Raw genomic sequence first — 25,165 nt, forward strand, 5'->3', positions numbered from 1 at the left:
ATGGTTGGTACAATCCAGGAACTTCCTCCTTCCAAAGTAAGGAACCGTGTTGATGAAGGTCTGTGCTCTCTGTGTTGGCATTGAAAATGTGCCCTGCCAAATGGTCTGTTTGGTAGTTCTTCCAGTTCTCACCAGCCTGTCTCCAGTGTTGGCAGCAGTGACTGGTACATCTCTGGTAGCAGCATCTGGTTATCTCATGTGACAGTAATGGAAGGGACACATGGGCTGTGATAAACTCCCGTTGAACCACATAACAAAAATGACCTTCCCAGAAATGTTGTTATTACAGCAGGAGTTGTGTGGAATTTTACAGAGCTCACATGTTGAAATATTAACAACAACCAGGCAGCCTTGAGTAAGCTGTTTAACACCTCCCTGTACCCAAACAACAGCAAGCGATGCACCCTCAACTTGAGGAAACCAAGCATCTGTTTTTTAACAGACAAACTTTCTCACCACTGACAGCAGAGGAGCTGGAAGAGTTTCCACAGCACATTTGCCTTTCTTTATCTCTGCTCTTGCAGCCTTTTCTGCTCTCAGTTCCTCCCTTCCTCTTTCCCACACTTCAGTATCCCCTTTTCCTTGCATCAAAGCCACAGGATCTGAAGCCTGGAATCTCACAACACTCCCTTCTCCACAACTCACTCCACTGCAGCTTACTCAAGGTTGTGAGAAAGCAAACATTCCAGAAACCTCAGAGGTAAGACCCAGATTTTTTGATGGAGCCCATTAAATCCAGTGAGAATCCCATTTTGAGGATCTGTAAATACCTGCTAGAACTCTGGCAACATGCAATGCTGGGGCCAATGAATATTAATGCAGAAGAACTGAGCTCAGGCACAGCAAAGCAGTTAGCAGGTAGGAGAGCTCTCTCTATACAGGTTGTGTCAGCACTTAAGTGCTAGATTATGTTCAGCAGCACCAAGCACAGCAGTCCCCAGCTTAATTTGCTTTACCTAACAGTTGCCTTCAGAGTTTAAAGATTTATACACCCTTCTGCACTCAGCATTGAAGTAGGAGCTAATTTCCATACCCCTTAGCAAATGCAGGTCCACGTCTCCAATCCTTTGTTTTCATACAAATTTTGTCACCCTTATTTGTTCCAGTCTGACCAGTTTGGGAGTAAAGGATCTTCTTGATTGAGGGCAGCAGAATATGATCCCCAGAGAGTAGTCTGTGGCTAAATTGTGGCACTTTCATGATGAAAGAGTCTGGCAATATATTCCTAGTGCATGGGTTTCTTGATTGAATCAGAAAAGAAAAAGAAAATTAATTACATCAGATAATTCTATGCTTCAAATCCATAGTTAACAACATCCAGCATTATCATCAGCTACCCAAATCAGGGAAGGTGATTCCAATGGGAGTGCTGTGAGACTAGAACTGAGCCCTTGGGTACAGTACGACCTGAGATAATGTCAGGGTAAGGGGTTTATACCCTCCCTCTTTCCTCTTCTAAAGGAATCTCATCCTTCCTTTTGCTCTCACCTCCACTCCCCCAATTAGCTCTACACAGCTATGTGTGGACAGGCACTCTAAACCAGATCACGGAAAGGATCTGCTTTAAAAATACACACTCTTTCCTTTAGGAAGAAGCGCTTGGAAAGCAAGGAGAAGCTGCTCAAACACAGCAGACAGGTAACCTTGAGGCCTGACCCCAAAGGCAGGCAGTCCACACCAGGCTGTGAGGTGTAAAACAGATCTTTAAAAAGCCTGCTGAAGGCATGACATGAAATGGCAGCCCCACAGAGCCTGGAAAAACACGCTCTTGCTTGACAAAGCGCACCCAAAGCCCTTCCCTGAGCTGTTCTTTAAAAATTAAAGTGACCCGAAGCTAAGCATATTTTAAAGCATTGTTTGTTAAACAAACAAACAAACACAGCAAGAGAAGCAAAGGAAATAATTCTTAACCAAGAGTATTCTGTGATGCATTTCTGGGAGAAAGGCCCTTGGCATTGCTGTGGTGAGAGCAGAGGACATTTTATAAATGTATTTCTAGAAACAGAAAAGTATTCAAATTGGAAAAGCCCGTTTGGCTGACTCTCCCCCTCTGCAGCTTGTGTACTCCTTCAGCAGATAAGAGAGGACAGCTCTTGCTAGCAGGCTGCTCTCCACATGCTCTTCATTAACTCTGTGAAAAATAAAAGCTCCGTTCGACACTGTTTGATGGTAATTAGAAGCTGAATCAGGAAATGTGTCAACCTGTTGACGTTCTTTGGGTGTTTACAGTTTATTCTGGCATATTACACCTAGTTTTGTTTAGGGCTTTCTTAGAAACCTATGTTATTACAGGGAGTGTAGTTTGAGGAGCTGGTGACACACTTGGAATATAATTGCGGAGAAGGCGTTTTTATAAATTCCACACAAGAGGAATTGAATGTTAAAAAAATCTCCATGTTCCTTGGATATGCTGGGAATCTTTTCAATTCACAAAGTATGATGATTTTTCATCGCAGATACAGCAGATTTGACAGAATCAACATTATCAGAGACGATGCAGACTGTTTTCCTTTATCTCTTTGAGCAGCACTGGTAAATTCACAGTGCTAGCAGTTTGGAATTAATGGTCTCTACCAGTAGAGGCCAACTAGCCTTTCAGTCTTAAAGAAGATCTGACAAGTTCTCTACATAGAAAGCCCTAAAATACCATAAACACTATCTAGCTAAGAGTCCACAGGCAGCATTACACTTTGCTCTATATCCAAATTTGCTGTTTGGGCTATATATGAATGTTGTTCATTTCAGACAGGTTGTGAACAAAATGATGAACAAAACTCCCTCTTTGGCTACCAGAAAGCAGCCAGTTCTCATTTGGGTAAGAATCCTTATTTCCACACCTATCTTTTCTTCTACATTGCATGTATTGCACTCAGTTCCAGCCCAAGTTGCCAAAGGCTGATTCATTAGGCCATGTAACATGGAAACACAGACGCTCATTTCAACCTGTGGTCTCTCTGTGCTGGCCTGGAGTCACTGCCATCTGGGTGAGTCAAGCACTCAGCACACCTGGGAACCTCCGAGAGAAATGAAAGCACTGTTCAAGTCAGGATGATGACTCAGTGACTGACATGCTGCTCTCATTTGGAACTCAGCCAACATCTTGTCATGACACTGTCTGTTCACTGCAAACAGCCTTCTCCTTCCTCAGGTGGTGCCCCTCGTATTTCTGAACATAATCAAGGAAAGAGCATGATGAGCAATCGCATGCAAGATCTGCAGAGCTCCTCTTATAAAGCTGGTTGTTTGCATTTCTTAGTGTCTTCGTAACTCTCATGCTTTTTGAGGACAAAACATTATATTCCAGGTCTGATTCCAAGGAAAGAAATAGAAGAACTCTCAATTCTGCTACAAACAGTTCCACAGAAACGAGGAAGACAAGATTTGATGGTATAATAAACACAGCTGGAGGTAGATCAAAGCAGTGCAGGCATTTTTCAACAAGAAAGATGACAACTTTTCTCAAATGAAATTAAGGTTTCTACTTACTCTTGTGACGCTCGGAACACTGCGCTCAATAGCCCAGGTTTTTTACTCTCTTGGTGGGACAGATGGTAATGAGGTGCCCAATTCCCAATGCCCTTCAATAAGATTTAGGCACCTGCCTCATAATTGTTCAAGACTGACTTCTCTGTGCTATTCTCAGCTTTGAAAAACTACAAACCAGGAGATTCCATTTGCCACTCTGCTGCCAGGTACCAGTTTGCCCTCACATAAATTGGTCGACCTCAGTATTCCCTTTTTTAGCCACCCCATTTGTGAACTAAAAACCCACCCCTTTACTAATATATTTTATATTTTTTAAGATGCTTTGAGCTTGCAGTAGAGGTACACTATAAATACATCCATATCTAAATTACCAACATTCAAAAATAACAGGAAAAAATACTTGTTGGTGGATTAGCTACATATGATCAATGCCCAATAAAAATCTACTATGGTTTTGCTAAGGTCATTTAGCGCTGTGCAATTCTCATGAGGTAAATATTTTTGAAAGTGGGGAATGCTTTGAGATTAAGCAATACATTACAGTTTTTGATCAAATGCCAGAAGCCATAGGTGAATAGGAAACAGACATCAGTAATTACAGTTCGTACTGCAGCTATTTCAAAACCCCTTGCTTCAATGAGCAAGTATTAACTGGACAGACACTCCTTCACAAATTAGAGGCTGCAAAGACTTATTACACACCATATTTATCTTTGAAACTTGTCCAACAGAATTAAACTAAAAAAAATAATGATTCAGATTATGGTTGCAGGCAAAAAACTATTAAAAGTCGAACAACTATATATATGTTTTTATCTGTCAAACTGTCCCTGCAGCCACTCTTTGGTTAAGGAGCTCAGGAATGTGGTATTAAGAAATACTAGTAATTGTATTAGTATGCTGTTGCAAACTTCAAACTGGCTGTATTTTATCACAGGAGCTGATAAAAGAATTTCTTGATTGTGCAGGCCTTCAAACACAACAGAACTGCAAGAACACGAGATGGGAGCAGAAATGAAAACGTGTGACACCCACGGGAGGGAAAAGTGCACATGGAGTGTCAAAGCTGTGCACAGAGCCATCAACTTGACATCAGCCAAGGCCACTGGAAACCCAAAAGCAATCCAACCACCTCACTATGTTACAGCATGTGGGTAACCAGCTCAGTTAAGAGGCCCTACTGACAAAGTCTGGCACAGAACAGAGGTGTCTGAGCAGGCCAGGATGCTCCAGGTACAACCTTCTTCAAAGAACAATGGTAACTGTGAGAGGACATTCCCCTTTTTAACATTCCAGTTAGTTTTTCTGTTGACTCCAGAGAACTACACTTGGGCAGCTGCAAGATTTTTCCTCAAAAGAGTTAAGGCTACTCAGGATACCCAAGACAGTACCACGACCAATGTCAGACAAAATATGAAATTGTGGTGGAGAAAAAACTGGGGCAAAACTAGTGCAGGCAGCTATGATTTTCAAGACTTCTGAGGGGAGGAAAGTGCTCAGGCAAGGCTGCCTTTTAACTGTTGCCCAACTCAAGATAGCATCAAATAAGCTCCTAATAAATACTTGGCTTCACAACAGATTCATACCAAAATTTATAATTTAAGCACATTCCTCTAGATTTCAGTCAGACAAGAAGCTAATGTAAACTTTTCATTTGCTAGAATTATTATTATTATTACATCTCAAATTTAGTTCAGTGTAAGAGATTATACATTTAAGCTGATTAAAAAGCTTAACCAGTAAAGTTAACTAAACCAAGCGTTTGGATTTTTTTAACACCATTAAACAGAAAAAGTTAAGTCTCAGAATGCACTTTTACTTGTTTGGCCAAAATTTGCAACACAGAGCAAAACTACAAAAAAAAGTGTCAGGAATGCAAAACATTTCAAAACAGATCACCAATTCAGGAGGATGCTTATTAAAGGCACAATTATGCATTCATTTATTATGTATTTACATGATCTGTATAAAGCTGTATTAGGCCTTGGAATTTTCCCTGTTAACCAGAGATTTTTCAACATGGTATAACTCTGGGAATTAACTCTAATAAGCAAATACTTTAGGTAGATAAAAATGCTTGATATGTGATCATTCTAAATTCATCATACAAGTAACCCAATGCAAATATTCTGCATACTTCCTAAACAGTTACATGATTAATGGCCTAACAAAAAACTAATTGGTAAAGTGCAAAGTATTACAGGTGGCTGGGCAATAGCTGTTTTTTGAGGGTTTGCATTTCTTTTATAGCACATTTTCACAACAAAAATCACTGATCCCTGTAACTAGATCAAGATCTTGATTTGACAAATAAATACTGTTACTATTGAGAGTAATTACTGCAAATATATATACAGCATATTTAATATACTCTATTAGTAATTTAAAATGTTTAATGGAACATTGCTGATGTGTTTGGCACTACATTATCAGCATCACTCTGCTCTTCAGTATATAACAAGCAGAAAGGTCAACTGTATCTAACACCTATCTGCCAGCTGCTTAAAAAAATAACAGAAATTATGGACAGAGTGTCTGAACTTTGGGACAGGAGCATTTGGAACTGAGAAAAACCTTGATGAAGGTTCCTGGTGTAACCTGTGTGTTTGCACAGGTAACCATGCAATTTACCTCTCTAACCACTTTCCTAGAGATAACACTTGCTTCCTTCCACGCACAAGTTTCTAAAGCAACGCAGTTTGTAAGCCTAGTGTGAGATTTATGATGTTATACTGCAGAAACCTGTTTAGCCCCTGATTTACAGTCCTGGCAATTGTGTTCAACTCTGTCATCACAGCTAATTACAGCTAACTGCAGATTACCATGCTGCAAACTCTCATCTGCGTGAAAGAAATACGATGTTCTGCTAAAAAAGAAAAGAGAATCAAATATCCCGAGGGCTAATGAACAAAAATGCACTATTCCAGCCTGGACTGCGAAGCTGAACTCTCTGAATTGCTGCTGTAAAACTTCCAATTGCTATTTGCTGGCAAGGTGTTCTAGCCTCCAGTAGTTCCCCAGTAAATCAGCATTACGCTAATACCACACCTTTGGCCTCAGCCATATTAATCTCGGTTAACAATAACTGACATTTACATTACCAATTCCATTCAGGCCTTGTGGTGACTAAACACATATATGCAAGAGCTTCAGGGAGAAAAGTTATTAGTTCTGAATGTGTACTTACTTTTCACCGAGAACAATTTCCAAGAAACATTATCATCAATTCTTGTTATAATCTTATAACATAAACATTCAAATCCTAATTGATCTGTAAAACATTTGACTCGGAGTAAAATCTGCATTTGTATCTTGGGTGCAGTTAACTGTACAACATAACACATTTCAGATAATTTTCCAAGATACATATTTCTATATTTTATCTGTTCAAAGAAACTGGTACTTTTAAAACGTGTTCTTGGGAAGGAAAGAAAAATGGGAATTTGAAATATTCTGAAGAATGTGGCACCAGAAGATGACAAAAAGTACCAGATCCTTCCAGGAGAGGGAGGATGGACCTTTTCAGACAAATGTTTTGTGTTTCTATTTACTAAGGCTACAAATGCATGAATAATATTGATTTAAAACAGGTAGGACTGTTTTGCTTTTCTTTATTTAGTGTTCCCCCCAAACTTTCAAGCAGAAAAGTAGTACTTGCTGCATTAAGTCTGTGTAACCCCAGCAGAGAAAACTTACCCTTCCCCTTATACCCACTCATCGTAACTGCAGTACAACACAAAACACATTTGGACCAAGTGTTTTATTCCAAGTTCAGGGAGTTTTCTAGACTCTAAATGCATTCTGAAATGCATTATCTTAGTTTTTCATATTTATGAGAAAAGTGCTATATTTAACATAGGATTGATGATTAAACAGTATTTTTTACTATTTTATAGGAGAGTACCAAAACAAGCCAGTGCAGTCTAACAGCAGGAGGATAAATACAAGGCATTTGATGTGTTGGGGTTTGTTTTGGGGTTTTTTATGCTTAGATTTAACAAGATGCCTACAAAGATTCTTCAAGTAACAACAGGTATTTGACTTCTGAAAACACGACAGATTACATGTATCCCATGTTGCTTTTTGTTTCCCATCTTTTCTTGGCTTCAAATCTGAAACAGGACACAAAAACCACATTAGGAATCACAAGCATGTGTGTTTCAGCTATTTAACCATGTTATTCTTAACAACGACAAAAATAAAAACTTATTTTTAATACTGTAATAAAGACCTGAAGACAAATACAGCCATATAACCACCACATTATTTGTGATAAAGCCTCTGTGCTGAAGTCTGATACACAGCTACAAAACCCCACCGAAACCCAACAAGGTTAAACTAAACAAATAAGATTAGCACAAGCCTATTTCAACTAAGAAAACATTTCACTGAGATTGCATTGTATACACTTAGTGCCAGTGATACCAGAAATGTTTAATTCCATACTCAAACGACTTTACCCCCAAGCAAGCTTCTTTTTCTTTTGAGCTTCTTGGGCAGCCTCTGCTTCTTGCTTGGCTTTGACGAAGTTGCGGCAAGCAGCTGCTTTGGCAATTTTCACACCAAGCTAAGACATGAAAAGGAACAAAGGAAAACTCATTAGATGCAAATGGCTCACGTGAAATTTAAGCCTCACAAATTACTTGGTCTGATATTGTTTCTGAAAAGTCAACAGATACCAAAATATCTTTCAAATATTAGGCCGATGATGTAGTGCTAGATGGGACAAACGGGAATGTCTGGAGAGAAACACAAAGGTGGAGGATCCTGGGACAAGAAATCCTTTCCACCAAACCCTTGATTTTCAAAAATAAAAGCAAAGGGCAACAGCTCACTAGATCCTTTTGTTTGTTTGTTTTAAACAGACAGGAATACGCAAACACAGTCTCTTTTATTAAGATCAGTCCGTGACCTCAGCTGTGCTATCACCATAGGTCTTACCAGCATCAAAAACACCCAAAAATGCAATTTATACAGGAAGAGCTGCTACTACCACGCATTTTTCCAGTAGAACCACTAACCATTTTTAATCAGTCTGTCCAAAGATAAATAAAACAGTGTCCTTACTGTCTCTGTGCCCTTTAGTCTTCACATTACTACTCTTAGATTGTAAGTGTGATAACACACATGGTGTTGAAATAAGGTTGTAACAGGCTGTAGGTGAACACCACTTCCCTTCCATAATACCACTTCCCTTACTGAAACTGAGAATTCAGTTCACTGCAATGAATGTCAAGGGGGTGGAAAAGAGAATAAAGCAAAAGAGATGGAAGAAGGTACTGTTAACTATGACTGGTTTATTTTCCTTAAATCAGCATCCATAACTTGTTCATTGTAGTTACATTTTGTGGTTGCTGTCATGACTTGACATTATGAATTATGGAGGAATTTGTTCTCAGAAGTTACTGCTATTCTCCAAGACAAGTGAGCAATTCATTTAGACAAAATTGCTACAAGCTGATGTGGTCAAACAGGTTTTCTTTCAATCCACCCCAAACCCTACTGCAATTAGGAAACATGTTTCTGACTGGACAGTCTGAATTGCCCCAAAATGCCATGGGAGCATCAAAGAATAGAGGCATGGGAGACACAGGTGAAAGAACACCCCTCACCACTCGGGTTCAAGTTCCATGATTAATGGTCATACACTTGAATAATCTGCAGCAACTCTACAGACAGTGATTTACTCTGAGAAATGCTGTATCCAGAGAAGGTCAGGGAGAACTCCAGAACACATCTTCAGGTGTAGATGACACATTTTCTACGACTATCCCACCAAACACCTCATAGGTAGGTGATCCTTTCGGTAACAAAGCAAAAAAAAAAAAAAACCAAACCAGCATCACTAGAAGCTGTTCTACCTTATGGTCCTCTCAGGGTTCAAGAATCAAGCAAGCAGCTTTCCTGCAGCAGGTTTTAAGAAAAGGCAGTAAGCACAGCACAAGCAGCTAAGAGCTAAGTATAACATTTTAAAAGGAAAATACACGTTTTCACAAGCACAGTATTTTAAAAAGGAAAAAAAGAATGCTAAACAAGTTTCACATTCACTTTTTGTACATGTTTTAAGGTCATAAATATGTACCTATGGAATCATCTCGATGCACAAAATAATTAATGCGAGCAGCTATTTCAAAACTTTTATGTTATCTTCGTAATTTCCCCCCTGAGCATTAACATTTTATACAATCAGTAATTCAATGCCAACATCTGAACTGCCAAATCTCAGGTCAAAGACTAAAACATAACATTCTTTTATTTGCATTGTCACTTAATATTTAAGAGCAGCTATTAACTTTAATATACTTGCAGTATAAAAATGCCTAAGAAAACTCACCTAAAATATTCCAAAAATGTTTACTTTTAAATTGAAACAGGACTAATTATTAGCTTAAACAACAGAGCAATCTGATGGCTGAAGTCAATCAGCAGAACCATGCCTTTATTAACTGTGTTTTACCTCCTAACACGCCTGAAAATTAACTTTCACTGTGAGATGAATAACAGCATCTCCTTCTGTTCTAGTGGCCTATTGAGCACTTACACACATACAAATATACACAAGTGAGGTCTACACAAGTGCTGCAGAAAAATCTTTTTGTCTGCATTTCTTGGAAGACAGAATGAGTTCTTCCATCTCTGAAAAGTACAGAAAAAATAGGATAATAAGATCCTCTGCAGCATATGGGGAAGTAAAGGGAGAAACATTTTGCAGCCTTGTTATCATTTCTGGGCTACAGAGAGTCAAATTTTCAAGACATGAAAACAAATGTTGCATATAAACAGACATAAACATTTCAGTCAGATTAAATGTCTTCTGCTGCCACCCACACCCAGACATACATCTGCCCCCCCAAAGAGAAATCCATAAAAGCTTGGTCAATGGATTTTATATTAAAAAAAAAAAAAAAAAAGAAACTGCTAACATTTCAGGTCATCAGATAACTCAATAAAATACAATCTTAAAAGAAGTAAGAAAGCATGAATAAAAATATATACAACAATTTCTTGTGTAGTCAAAGTATCAGCATTTTCCATATAGAACATCCAATATTTTGCTGCATTTTAATTAAGGTGTCTAAACATTATCACAAAGAACTGCAAATTGGTCAGAGCACGCAGTAAGGAAAATTAAGCTCTAAAGGCTTTTTATCACCATATTTCAGGAACCAAGGGTGTAAAATGTTCTAATTTGGGATATATTAAAAGCCATAAAAGGTCTTTCAAAAAGATTAATGGTACTTTGCTTGGATTTAAGATAAGGGCTTTAGCTGGTTGGAAAAGCAGGGCCCTGGCTAGACCCTTGAGGCATTCATCTTTACAGCCACTTGGAAGATTTGTAAAAGCGTCTGCATAACCTCAAGCAAACGCACTGCGACATTTTTTTTTTAAATTCCTTTCAATTTTACAGGTTTAAAGTGTGTAAATCATACCGGGTAGTAAAGCTGATATAATGGTTCATCCTTGTAACACTATATATGTATATATATTTTAAGACAAACACAAACACACACACACACAAAAAAACCCCTTAAGTTTCTACAGGGCAAAGACCTTTCTATTTTGAAGTTGACCAAAAATCACGTCAAATATCTAACTCTAGATGTTTAATGCAGCATAAATGGAAATTTTCCACCCATCTGAAATTGTTACCTTGTAACAAATATCTGAAGCTTTGCCTCTTTTTGAACACTTCCAAGGCGTTTATTTAAAAATACCAATTATCATACCTTAACTTTTTACGGAATAACAGGTCTCTATGAAAAATATTTATGCCATTCTCTTTTGTTCTTTAATTAAATGAAAACAGATGTTTTCTGAAGTAAAGCGGAACCATTACTGGAGTACTTAAAGTGTTAAGGTCTTTAATTTTTATATCAGTTTGGTCTACAATTCCTGATTGTCTTTACTCGAGCTCAACATTAATGTCAAGCAAGTTACCTAGGAGACGAAAGAGATCAAAGAGACAAAAACCCCTCAAATGTCTGATTAATCAAGCCTGCAAACAGCTTATTTCTTTTAGCCTGCATGCAAGTATGAAAATGAGATTCTGGGAGCCGTACATTGTGCAGATTTGTTCATTCTTATCAGAACAAAGCCAGCGGCAGCTTATTTCATGGATCATTGGCACTGTCATCAGTGCTACACAGAACGGGTGACAGCTCCTCATTTTGAGGCTTGAACAAAATTAGCAAAAAGTCGGCACAAATTAGCCTCTCATCTTTTTAGTAATATGACATTATTCATTTACTTTTTATCCAATTTTTAATTTTTTCCTTGTCAGCTATCCCTTTCTAGTGTTTCTCGCCTGGCATCATAAAACACTTTTAAAACAAGCAAAGAAATGGCTCAAGTTGAAATAGAACGTAAAGTTCAGGCAGAAGAGTAAACATTTTTCTTAAGTTGCAACAGAATCTACTGTAACTTCCAGAAAACTTCCCTGCAAATCAAGACATTAAACATTAAACATCACAAAGCAAAGAGCTCTCATTCAGACAGGACTGTGCAATGGAAATGCTGAATGATACAAGCACTGACCCAGCTGACTCAAGAACTGCTCCAGAAATATTCGGGTATGAAATAAAAAACGTTAAACCCACAAAAGCTCCAACAAAACATTTATATTCAAACAGGTCCTGAAATATCCTATGACCATAGCAGAGAAGCCAAACAGCCTTTTAATGCAGTGTTACAGTTTCTCATCAAATATGAATCTAGTTATTTCAGGCTTGCCTGTAGCAATGATTTTCTCCTTTTATGTTGTGGAATGTTATCCATTGCTGACGTATATAAAATATATAAAGCAAACAGGAATACCGAGTGGATTTTGCAGTGAAAATTGTCCCCTTTCAATGATGTGCTCAACTTCCACTGTAAAATACTTTGTAATACCTTTGTTATATTTTTATGCTGTGTATTACAACATCAAATTATATTTGGATGACACAGTAATGGAGGAAGGACAGAAAACTGTTCTAATATTAAGCTCTTTGCTAGACTTAAACATTTAAATGCAAGTAACTTCTTCCATTCATGAGAAAACACAGCATTAAAAAATTAACCATAAGCTGTTAGATGCTTTACAGAGCCCCCTTATAACAAAGGCAGTTTTAAAAAAAGAACTGTAGTACTGTTTTCAGCAATTTCTTTATCTCTGTTCTTCTAAGTAAGAAAGCTTATTAACAAGCTTTGAACTTAAAATCACATTTACAATAATGTGCCATCAACAGTTTTATAAGCTAATTAGAAAAAAAGATTAATTAATGACTGGCTGCTAATAAAATGGCAATCATGAAGAAAGAAACCAAGGGTGCTAAGCTTCAACTACCACCAATTAAGAGCTAATTACAAACAAATTATATATGTGTTTTGCTGTGGGCTTTAATTTACTAAAATGGTTTTAATTAAAAGAGAAAACATGCTGATTAATTGAACTGCAGAAAAAATCTACAGTATAAACTGTGCTTTGTCTGTCTCTTTAATTAGACTTGTAACATCTGAAATCTTTTTTTAAGGTTTGTTAAGGAAAAGATATACATAATTAAGGGAGCATAAGAATGTAATTCTAGGTGATAACCCTGCCATGTTCTAAAGGTTAAAAGAAAACCACCTCAATGAAGAGAGGTATTTGGAAGCACCTCCACTAAGTGTAAGAAAGGAAAACCAGAGATAAGAACAGAAGCTCTTTTTTTTTTCTGGGCTCTTCAACAGACAAGACTTCCAAGTTAACTGGTACTTGGTGACATTATACATAAAATTGCATCACTCACTTTAGGCTCCCAAAAACTCTGTGAGAAATGGTGAATGTTGCACAGAATTCAGACATTTTATTTTACCAGTAGAATGTCATCAAGCACTAACACCTGCACGCCTCTAACAGCAATGGCACCACAGTCAATCATCTTTGACCCAGATCCAGAAATGGAAACCAGTTTCCAGAATGGTTCTCAGTAGTTCTGACCTACAGCCTTGGCTGTACTTCCCTGTCTAAATGATGTGACCAGAAGTTATGTACAGGCAGCAGATGCTAATTTCATCATGAGAAAATGGTCAAAACTGCTGCATCAAATTTGGAAGACAACAGCAGGACTGATCTTGCCTTAACGTGTGAATGATATCTCCGTGAATGGCCAATTAATTTCACCAATTATGATGCAGATCTGTCATTTAAGCCTGATTAAATACCAGAGTGTCCCTATAAATTGCAGCTTCTTAAAAATCTTTCACCAAAATGTCAGAAGCCACTAAGCTGAGCACTCAGTGCTGTCAAAAAGTCCGTGCTCTTTAGAGACTGACAACTACTGCAGCAATTTAGCACACTAAATTACAAAATATTTTAAAAGTTTCTTTTGACAGGTAAGTCTAATATGGTCAAGATTATTTTATCGTGTTCAAGTTACAGTCCTCAGGCAAATGTGCTCTTAGACAATATGGCACCTACCTACCAGGCAATTAACATAAAAAACACAGGAAAATGTAAAGTTTGAGCTTTAGTCAGATTAGTTCTCAGAATATTAGAGCCATAAGAAATCTGTGTTCTGCTTTTTGAGACACCACACCATGACTTGAGTACAGAAGCACTATGAAAAAACCTCTTCCCCTAGGGGGAAAAAAGTTTGGAAAATATATATTAGGAGTCGAGGTGGGGAATCTTTTAAGATTATTTGGTTTAATTAGGTAAACAATTTTTACAAGTATCATTCCCAACTAAAACTGATTTACAGTAAAGTGATATTACCAGGTATCTCCACATACCACCCGTACTCAAAGGGATGAACACATCCAACCATGCACAGTCACAGTGCTCTATCAACATTTACTCTTCAAAAAAAAAAAATCTAGGCAGATTCCCACAAACACAGCAGGAACAACTTAATTACATCTCAAGATACTATTCCAAGAAGATTTTTACAAAGCATTAAAAAGCTGACATAATTCCAAATATCTGTTCCAAGCTACATATCCAAGTACCTGCTATGGTTGGATCTCAGCTATCCCACCCTAGGGCATCACCAAAAAACCATTTTATTTCAGCCCAGGTAAGTGTCCCCATAAACTTTATTCTCTCAATTAAGTTTCATTCATCCTAAAATGTTCAGAATATTTTGGGTAACTCTTACATTATTAATAACAGTTCTATTGGCATCCCTCAAGTTAAAGAAGTCATCCTTAAATGCAATGTTCAAACAACACCTTTAGGTGTTCCAGTCTACATTTGAGAAGCAGAACTCTCAAATGTGAAGGACTCTGCCTATGCTGGAAGCCCTGGAATGTGATAACAAAGACAGCAACTGGATTACAACAATGAACAATAACTGTGCATATTATACCATGCACACTGCAATGAATTGCTAGTTATTTAATACTAATGGCACTGTACTGCAAGTATGAAAGAAATAATGCAGTAGTCTACCTGTGCTTGAAGATCTGCAGAGAGTTAGGATTAAGCAGTATGACCTGTGTGCAGTATGTTGTTGCTCAGTACATTCATCAGAGCAGCGCTGACCTTGTACACTCATTGCATCACAGACTGAGGGGCTCCAGCAGAAGCTAAAGGAGCAGAGCTACTGATGGCCTAAATTATTCTGGACAACATAGTGCAGTCATGTCTGCATTTTTTCAGGAAGAATTTCACTCATATATAAAAGAATGAGATCAAGAATTTCAGGATCACTAGATCTCTCAGTGAAGTAGGATATCCCACATGAGGACATGCTCTGGAGATGGCCAAGGACACCACGTTTAAGGATCTGCTACTCTGGTAACTGACAACAGGAGGCAAGGGCTAACACACATGTAAGTACAACTCATTTTTATAACAGAATCAACTGCCAGTAAAACAGGGGTAACACACATCAGCTAGTCTCAAAAGCTAGTAAATACACCCTCATGCATAAGGTATCCAAGCTCTAACTCTCAGTCCAAAACCTGGAACACGACCAGACTGAGAAGTTTTGTTTCAAAAATCAGCATTTGTGCATATTTGTCAAAGCAGAAGAAAACAACAAATAACATACTGCCCATTGCCTCATTTACTGCAGTACAATAACATTTTCCTTATGGAACCTGCAACAAGTATCACTTGGAAAGCAAGAGACCCAAAACCTTGAAGCGGTATCATTTAGGTTTTTAGGATGTAAAATTCTGTAATGTATTCACAGCTGCTAGATTATGCATATTGCCTAAGTCATCACTGATTTTGAATGAATTTGATTTTAAAAAACCTTTTCTCACTGTGTCATCATGATAGCATATTGACAGCATCATTTTGACATTCCTTTGCTTTTCAGGACGTGCTTTTACTGTCTCTACTCATCATCTGTTTATTTTTGGCTTCATTTTTCTAAATACTGAAGCTGCCCTATCAGTTTCACAGGCTTATAAATGTTATACATCAAAAATTAGTTTCACTTATTAAGGCAGGAAACGGCTTTAAGAACTCTGGGATCTGTGCCTCAAAGCAAAAGCTTTATCAGCAGGTTCCAGTCACTGCTTCTCGCAAAAGCAAATGGTGCCGATTAAAACCCCACACACCTGATTTCAAACACAACACCTGCCCACTGAACAGCTCTCCCAGGGCTGCAAGGGGGGCTGCACCCCAAACAGCACACACTCCCTGTCCCCAGCCCTGTGACACTGCCCAAGAAAAATGAAAACTATACATAAAGAGATGGAGTCGAGATAAAAGAACAATAATTCATCCATTTCTTACTCCAGGCTTCAGAAGTGGTGCCCTTCAACACAGCCATAGTACAGCTCCATGCCTGACTTGCTCACTGTGTTGTGTTGCATTTGGAAGTTAGAGGGATACAAATAGCCACATACTTAATTAAACTCACTTCTTAGAAGCGTTATATAAAAAGAGTCTCAAAAGGGACATTTCTTTAAATTTCAATTCTTTAAGTTTCCTTCCTAAGAGAAGGAAAGCAGCGATTGAATCAATACTGCACAACATGAAAGCAATATTAGCTGTACTTGTATACAAAGCAATGACTGTGGAATCAACCTCTTCCATAATCAAATCCCTTTCTATAGCTCTTCACTGAATCAGTCACTCTTAGAACAACTTCCTTAGGAAAAAAAAAAAAGTATTTTAAAAGATCCATTTAAAAAACATACAGCTTCCGAAAATCACAAAGAAAAATGAACCTTGCAGTGAGTAATGGAACACATCCTTACAACAGCAGAGAACCCCAGTGAATTCACATGGAATCTGCCTCTGCAGAACTCCTCAGGAGAGATCAAGCCAGCCATTTGAGTTTTCCTTCTTTCAACATACTATTTATTCAGATAAACCCACTTAACCAAAACCAAGTCAAGGCTGTGAATACTAATAACGTTTCAAGCATTTTGTTTTCAGAATTACAACATGCTAATATTTGAAAGTCAACAATTTGGAGCTAATGTTCCACAAATAATAATACATTGCTGCAGCACCTGGGATGTGCTAGATGTTGTATAATCCCATGGCTACCAAAATCAGATAACAGTTTATCATAAATATTACAAAACCTTAAAACTTCTTACATTAATTTGTTTTTATAGTCAAACAATTTGCACTAGAACCTCAGTATGTTTTATTGATTATGATACTCTAACCACTTTAGAGCTGATGGGATAATGACATTTGTGAAGGAGAACAGCAAGTGTTTTTTCACGTTGTACACATGAAAGTAATGGAACAGCCAGAAGCTGGTCAGACTTAAAGGGAACATCAGGTCACATTCCTATCGCTGTCAGTGGCTGTTATCTTTGCAGATTGAAGTTTTGTGATCACTGGTGACAAGGCAGATAAGAGGCCAGTCATTACAAACTGCCCTGAGTGACTACCTGGAGGAGTTTAACGATTGTGTAAGAACACTCCCTGAGGAACAGTTTGTCTTACCCAACCTTACAGAACCTTAAGAACTGTATTTCCCATTTCAAAAGCCCTCTCTTTTTAAAGCCACCACAACACTGCAATACATTGCATTAAACAGATTTAAATCTGCAGTTTTACATTAAAGCTTACTTTAAAACCCTATTTAAAATATTTGAATGAGTACTCGTCAAAATTTGTCTTTGCTTTCTTAGTCCTCTTCTAATATGTTTGAATTTGGAAAGCATATACAGTGGACAGAAAACTCTCACTAGCTGTGTGAAGATGGAATATGCAAAATGAAGGAATGAAAGCAAAAACTATATAATTATTTTTAGCATTCATCTAGAATCTCTAAATTGTACAAATCAGATTAGTTAAAAAATGATCGCTTCTCCACTCAAATAATACTTATTTAGATTTTTCCTTAACTGGCTTCAAAGCTATTCCAACTATATTTTTCTCCTCGTTTTCTTCCTCTGCATTTTCTCCCCCATGTACAACTAGCAGTGGGTAAAACAGACCTCATGGATTTAAATTACATACTTCAGCTGCTACCACCTACCTTATGTGCACCTATTCAAGTATTTCTGACATCAAATTACCAGAGCTACCTGATAGATTCCTCACCAGTTTAAGTATTCACTAAGAACTACATACAGACTTAGAAGGGTCCAATTTTTGTAGCAAAGGGCAGCACAGCCTTCCTGAAATTTCTCAGATACACCAACAAACAAGACAACATCTTGAAAAAATTGTGGTTTTCTCACCTGGATTTGTTTTTAGATATGCACTTATACACTAAAAAGTTATGACAAGGAGAAAAAAAAAAATCCAAGACAATTCTAAGGCTACAGCAATATATTTGACAACCATCTACTCCCATTCTTCTTCCAAATTCTTCCAGCCATCAACTCCTGAAAACATGAATACACAGGAAGAAAAGTATTGGAACCCAAGTTGGGGTATGTATGTCCTTATTTGGACACAGTTCACTCTAAGCTTGCTAAATCTCTACCTGTCTTCAGGCTTCCCAAGCTTATTGAAGAGGCAATGCAAAGAAAAATATGAGGCACAGGGAACTGAGAGGAATGGAACATCCTACTCCTGTTCTCTTGGCTGGCAACATGCAGAGAAGTCAAAGGCTCATTATGGATGAGCAGTTACCAACCCCTCTGACTCGTGGAGTCAGCAGAAGGCTTTAAAGCAAAGTTCCTTGGCATTGTGGTTGAATTTCCAAGTCTTAAACACAGCTCCAGCTGCCCAAGCACTACTAGATCAGCAGCAAAGTCCTTCAGTCACTGACAGGATTCTGCTCAGAAAACATGGAGCAAACAATCAATGCCATTTTAGCCATGACACCTTTTGTACAGCTGCACAGAACTCAACATCCCCTGGGAGTTTTTGTGAACAGCCACTCACCTCACGCATGGCCAGTCTGTCACTCAGCTCCTCAGCCTTGGCAATGTCCCCTTCAGCCACGCACTTCTCTATGCTAAGTTCAAGGCCAGACTAGGGGAAAAAAAAAAAAAAAAAGGTAAATATCTTTAAGACAAAAAGAACATATTTAAAGAGAGCACATCCTTTCTAAAAGCATTTCTTCAATAAAATTCTTTAGGACACTGCACAAACCTGCAATTTCTATGTAACACAAACCACTCTGTCTCTGTACTGTAATGGACAGTATAATTAAGAACTCACTGAAAGGCTGCCCGAGCACAAATCACTGCATTAGTTCCACCTTATGTGCAGGATAATACTATAGGTTAAAAAAATTACACGGACTAGTTTATGCCTGTCACAACGAAATTTCATCTGAAGATCTGTCTTATCTCTTCCATCCCTGGAGCTTTCTAAACAAAATGTGAAATATATGTGTCAGGTAACATGAAGAATGGCAATTACCACTGTATCGTTACAGTTCTAAGATCTTATCTGCCTCCAAAAACTGAGTTCTGGCACGATGCCACTCCCTGTACTAATAAATTAAAAATTCTAGCAGCCCTATGGAAAACAATGAAAAAGCTTCAGAATTTAAAGGTTATTTTCAGAGGCTATGATCAGTGTATCATAACTTGTTCAACAGCAACATTTACAAATAAGACAACCATAAAAAGTAAATATTTCCTGGAAATTATAGTTGGAAACTTCTGCTGGAACACAGAAGGGTAACATAGCAGAGGGCACAGACTTCAGAATTTCACAAAGAAACTCACTCTCATAACAAAAGGCAATTTACAGCCTCACTGGTTTTAAATATTAGGGATGCTAAAGAAAACACATTTGACAGTTTCATAACAAACACTTTTTTAAGAGACAAAACAAAAAAGCCAACAATTCTGGAGAAACAGTGATATGCAAACTCTGCACTTCAATTATGGCAGGAGGTAGCTAAAAAAACCAAATGCACAACTGGAAATTGCAGTGATAGCCAATTCTGCTAGATGTGTTTTCTGAAAGTAATAAGACACACTTTCCACTAAAGTACCTGAACTTATGTGGAAACCATCTGCATTTTAACACTTTGGGCCTTACTCCAGATCTATCCTGACCAGTTTACTGACAACTAAAGAGCCACCAAAAGTAAGGAGTGAACAATGTCTCATGACTTTCATGTAGAAACCTACTGTGGGCAAATGAAAAAACCCAAATGTATCCTAAAGGAGGCTAACTGGACATTTGATGTCACAGAACTCACACAGGACTTTACCAGAAAAACTACAGAACAAATAGCGTTACCAGGAACTCACAATATATGAAGTTTCTTAATTGTCCATTATGGGTACCAATTAGTTCAAATATGACTACTTACACAGTATTTATGAACAGAAGGTGTTAGAATCCCACCTAAAATGCATGAAAGATTTGCCCCTTTAACTCCTAAAGGCACTCGTGCCAACTGAAGGATTTTTGTGACACATTTTAAAGTTAAAACACGACTAAACAAAAGAAAATAAAAAGTCAAACGACACATATGAAGCATTCTGAGAAAACATAACCAGACAGGAAACAAGCCTGGATGCTGTCTCAAGAGCAAGCAGAGCAACCATTCAAAAAAACATTTATTAAAAATGTCACAAATTTGCCCTTCCCGAGTGATTTGATCATTTACTCTCAAATAGACTCAGTTTTATTCCTATCTCAGTTAATGTTAACTTCTTTTACCACCAAGTACAAGCTGACACTGCCTTTGTAGCAACATTCACCTTTTGTGGGGCCCTGCTATCCACAGGTGATTCAAATCTATCATTGATTCCAAAGTACTGTGTCAGTTCTTTCCATTTCTCTTCATTTTCCAGCTGTTGGCTACTAAAAACAAACAAACAAGTCATCAATGTAACCAGCTCCCTTTCCACAACTTGTAATATTCTATGCTAAATAGGATTCAGTGCTAGAATAAACTCTTCCATTTGGCAGGCATGCTCTCTTCACCCATTCAGTTTTTAATTCAAGTGAAATTAATTATTCCTCCCCCTCTGTAAGTATAATTCCAGAATGTTGAAAGCAAGCTGATAGAATCATAGAACCATTCAGGCTGAAAAAGACCTTTAAGATCATTGAATCCAACTGTACATACAACACAGAAGGAAACACAATGCAAGAAGGAAAAAAAAGAGAAGGAGCAGGCTGAACAGGAGGTTTATGTAGTTACATGCAAAACATAATCAGGAACAACATTAAGTCTATTTTAAGTTACAGTAAATAATAATTAATGTTGATTTTTAAAATCAAGCAGTAACAGTCCATTAAGTATTCACTGATATAAACTCAGTCTGTCCAACAGAGATACTGAAAACATTCAGCAGAACATGGTGTTCAAATTTAGGCTTTAGCCATGCATGTGGTCAAGCTTTTTTACAAGTTTTGCCTGATACTAAAAACAGACCTCAGGAAATCACATTGACCTGGTTATACCTCTTAGTCACTTCATCAGCCTTTTTCTGTTTTGCTAAGGGAAGAAAAGAAAAGAGAAATCCAACATTACACAGTAATACCCCACAGCACCCAGGGAACTTACAGAGCTCTAATTGGTCACATTTCCTTTCAAAGGTCAACACACTGACATTTTTACCCAATGATGGTGTGGTTTTAAACCACTCATCTGTAAGAGACTCCTACAGTATCTGTGAAGAAGTTTTAACTAGAATACACTAAAGTGTGATTTACAGAACTACTGAAACACACTTAACCATTATAAATCAGTATTAACTGAGTAAGTTCTACCTTCTTTTAAAGAAGAGGACAAATATATTACTTGCATTTTGCAGGTTGCAATTTACAACCTGGACCTGCAAGTGCTGTATACAACTGGAAAAATAAAATCCTGGATAACAGATAGAATACTTCTACTCAGGCTTTCATTCCTTCACTAAAAAGAAAAAAAAAAAAAAGCCCAAACAAAACCAACAACTCCTCCCCCCCCCCCCAACCCAGCATGTGCTGATAACAGTTCAATTTTGAGGAAGTAAATTCCATAATTACAAAGAACACCTTTGCGGTGGCGCTTTCTCTTTCGGCATCTGTTCTCCTGCTCTGCTTCCATTTGCATTTCACAGTGCTTCTTCTGAAGCTCCACAAATTTCTACAAGGTTAAGAAAAAGCAAATCAGTATTTTTAATTTTTTTCCCCCCTATTTTAAGAAACTACATACTGTGCTGAGAAACACTGTGACAGTATCTTACTTATCCACAGTACCTGGTGTTAACAATTACATTCAAATTTATAAATCAAGAACATCCAACTCTGATGGTGTTAAAACAGAATTGGTTCTAATCTTTCACCACCTCTCCCTGACTTTCTGCCCTCCCTACATGCCAGGACTATTCAAATCTGACAGTTTTCTCATGGGATGTGCCACAGAATACATTTCAACTGGTACCCTTTCCAGGTATGCAGCACCCCTACCATGGCTGGTATACTGAGCTGTGAATCCTTACTGATGCAGAAAGCAGCTACCAAGAAGCTCAGAGCCCAAAAACCACTGAGAACACAAGTTTCATGCAGCTGTCTAGTTATAAAAACTCCTTGCTCTGCCTTCAATCACCACCAAACTACCCAGTCACTTCCTACCTAAATTCCTGCTCTCCCCACTTGAAACAATCTCAGGTATATCCTTCAATCATATTATATTTCATGTCAGATGAAAATAACATTGAGTTATTTTGATCTAAAAATCAGCCACTGGGCTTTGAGTCTGTTGTATTAATGCTCATTTGAAACCTGCAAAGACACGCACATTCCAGATATTTACAGAGATTCCAGGAGGGCACGTTTGAGACTCGCTTTCTTCATCTGCCACTGGGATCACAACAGGTTCACTGCTGGCACTACTCTCCTGTCCACTCCCTGGGAGTTCAGAAAGCTCAGCTCCTTCGGTATCCTCTTGTGCTTCTTTCTTTGAAGAGGAAGCAGGAGAATCGTCTCCACCATCAGAACTCAAATCAACATCACTTTCATTCACTCCCGGAGGTAACAGCCCACTCCACATCTTCCAGTTTCAGCAAGTCCAAACCACTTCAAGTCACTGCAGAGACACCGGGTTACCCATCCCGAGGTGAGAACAACCTGCAGGAGAGAGAAACAGAAACACCAAACACCTCATCAGAAATATTGTAGCTTCTCACAAGCAACTATCAGTACATGCTTTAGAAAAGCACATTATAAAGCTTCTACTACCTACTGTATCAGAGAGGAGTAGACGACTTGAGTCCACAGGTTGACGCTATAGTTCATTTTTTTCCCTCTCCTCGTCCTTTAAAGGTATGCCCCTTCGCATTTGTTTACGGCTACTTTCGGTTTAGGGGCGACACCAGAGCAAACGCCTCCCGTCCCTCCCCAGGAGCAGCTTCCCAGGGGAGCACAAGCCCCTGCCCTCGCCGCCGGGCAGGGCCGACAGAGAAGCGCCCGCCCGGGGCAGGCCGGGGGAGCGCGGGGCACCCGCTCCGAAGGAGGAACGGCTCCACCGCAGGGTGGGGGACGGCAAATGGCACCCCCCGGCCCCTGCAGGCCCGGCGGCGCTGCCAATAGCCCGTGGAGCCCTCGCAAAGCCCCCGCGAAACCCCCTCAGTATCCCCGCCGTGTCCCCGCCCGGCCGTGTTTACCCGGCCGCCATCTTGGCACCGCCGGAACACCCCGCCCGCCCATTGGGCTGTGCGGTGCAGCCAATCAACAGCCGCACCGGTCTCCATGGCAACAGGGCGGAGCGTCCCCCGGGGAGGTGCGGGGTGTTCCCTGGGATAGTGCGGGGTGTTCCCTGGGATAGTGCGGGGTGTTCTCTGGGATAGTGTGGGATAGTCCCTGGGAAGGTGTGGGGTGTTCCCTGGGATAGTGTGGGATAGTCCCTGGGAAGGTGTGGGGTGTTCCCTGTGAGGGGAACAGAGCAACCTCCAGGCTCCCGTAAGAGCTCCCAAAGGGGCAGATGGCCCAGTAAGTGCCACTGAGGTTGTTGTCAGAATCACAGAATCAGTTAGGTTGGACGAGACCTCTGAGGTCATCGAGTCCAGCCTGTGATCGAACACCACCACGTCACCCGGCCCATGGCACTGAGTGCCACGTCCAGGCTTTCCTTAAACACCTCCAGGGATGTGACTCCACCACCTCCCTGGGCAGCCCATTCCAATGTCTGATCACCCTTTCTGTGGAGAAATTCCTCCTCATGTCCAACCTAAACCTCCCCTGGCACATCTTGAGGTCGTTTCCTCTCATCCTCTCCCTTGTTCCTTGGGAGCAGAGCCCGACCCCCACCTGGCTCCCCCCTCCTGTCAGGGAGTTGCAGAGAGTGATGAGGTCCCCCCTGAGCCTCCTTTTCTCCAGGCTGAGCCCCCCCAGCTCCCTCAGCTGCTCCTCATGAGACTCATACTTCTTTCAGAAGAAAGACAGGCAACACATTGTACAGCAGTCCCAGCTGACACAAAGAAATATGGCATCGGTTCCAAGAGTAAACCTTGTAAATCATGCCATACCAAAGCATTTATGCTGGGACAGAATGACTGTGGTCATACTCTTCAGGACACAGGGGGAGGTTTAGGTTGGACATGAGGAGGAATTTCTCCACAGAAAGGGTGATCAGACATTGGAATGGGCTGCCCAGGGAGGTGGTGGAGTCACCGTCCCTGGAGGTGTTTAAGGAAAGCCTGGACATGGCACTCAGTGCCACAGGCTGGGTGACAAGATGCTGTCATAGGTCATAGGTTAGACTCAATGGTCTCAGAGGTCTTTTCCAAGCCCACTGATTCTGTGATTCTGTAATTCTCTGAAGAGAGCAGAAGATCTAAAAAGATATATTTTTCAAGAATTGAAAAGTCCTTTCAAGGTTTCCCCTAGTGCCTTGGATTAATGTGGTAAAGAGAAAACCTCAGAAAGGCAAACTTACAAATCTTACAAGGTCGTTCCTTGTGGATTCTCTTCCAGCACAGCACAAGCACATCCTTGGGAGCAGCCTGGATATGATTCAGCAAAAGCACCTTGCACAAGAGGAGCAACAGGAAGGGAGGCACAGAGAAACTGCAAGGAGATGGTGAAGGGGTGAGGCTGACACCACTAGTGCTGAAATGTGTCTGAAAGAGGGGAAGGTTCCCATTTTTCAGATAATTTGTGAGAAGATCTGTTTTTGAGTGACAATTTGACAGGTTGAAAACTGTATCTCAGTATGAGACTTCTGGGGAAAGAATTGTTGACCCCAAATCAGGACACAACCCAGTTGTAGACATACTTGAGTGGAATAGGAAGAGGGTAAGTGCTATGAAGATGGGTAATAGGGAATATGGCTTTGAGTAGGGATTTCTTGGTGGATCACAGCTTCTGGGATTGGCTGTGCTTGGAAGG

The 25,165-nt window shown here is 39.4% G+C and overlaps 1 protein-coding gene and 1 long non-coding RNA gene across 7 annotated transcripts; one reads left to right on the forward strand and one right to left on the reverse strand.

Annotated features, from left to right (window-relative positions):
• The first annotated feature begins 662 nt into the window (after positions 1 to 662).
• LOC116790379 lies at positions 663 to 4,493 on the forward strand. The gene is made up of 3 exons (XR_004358330.1): positions 663 to 700; positions 2,746 to 2,815; positions 4,455 to 4,493. It is a non-coding gene; the product is annotated as an uncharacterized LOC116790379 (long non-coding RNA).
• A 2,738-nt stretch (positions 4,494 to 7,231) lies between these two features.
• On the reverse strand, positions 7,232 to 23,490 carry FAM204A (family with sequence similarity 204 member A). Of its 6 annotated transcripts, none has more exons than XM_032695265.1 (9): positions 23,443 to 23,490; positions 22,593 to 22,906; positions 21,833 to 21,923; positions 21,257 to 21,290; positions 20,548 to 20,650; positions 18,764 to 18,853; positions 10,030 to 10,122; positions 7,947 to 8,053; positions 7,232 to 7,598 (listed from the first exon to the last, which is right to left on the reverse strand). In XM_032695265.1, exons 2-9 carry the CDS (start codon positions 22,827 to 22,829, stop codon positions 7,547 to 7,549), a joined length of 807 nt encoding a protein of 268 aa, XP_032551156.1. In that variant the 5' UTR covers positions 22,830 to 22,906; positions 23,443 to 23,490; the 3' UTR covers positions 7,232 to 7,546. The 6 variants fall into 6 exon arrangements, with proteins under 6 accessions (XP_032551156.1, XP_032551155.1, XP_032551153.1 ...); XM_032695264.1 differs by having other exon boundaries at positions 20,548 to 20,647; positions 22,578 to 22,906; XM_032695262.1 differs by having other exon boundaries at positions 22,578 to 22,906.
• Positions 23,491 to 25,165: the final 1,675 nt, after the last annotated feature.

This window comes from Chiroxiphia lanceolata, chromosome 8 (assembly GCF_009829145.1).
Source record: "Chiroxiphia lanceolata isolate bChiLan1 chromosome 8, bChiLan1.pri, whole genome shotgun sequence".
Taxonomy (NCBI): Eukaryota; Metazoa; Chordata; class Aves; order Passeriformes; family Pipridae; genus Chiroxiphia; species Chiroxiphia lanceolata.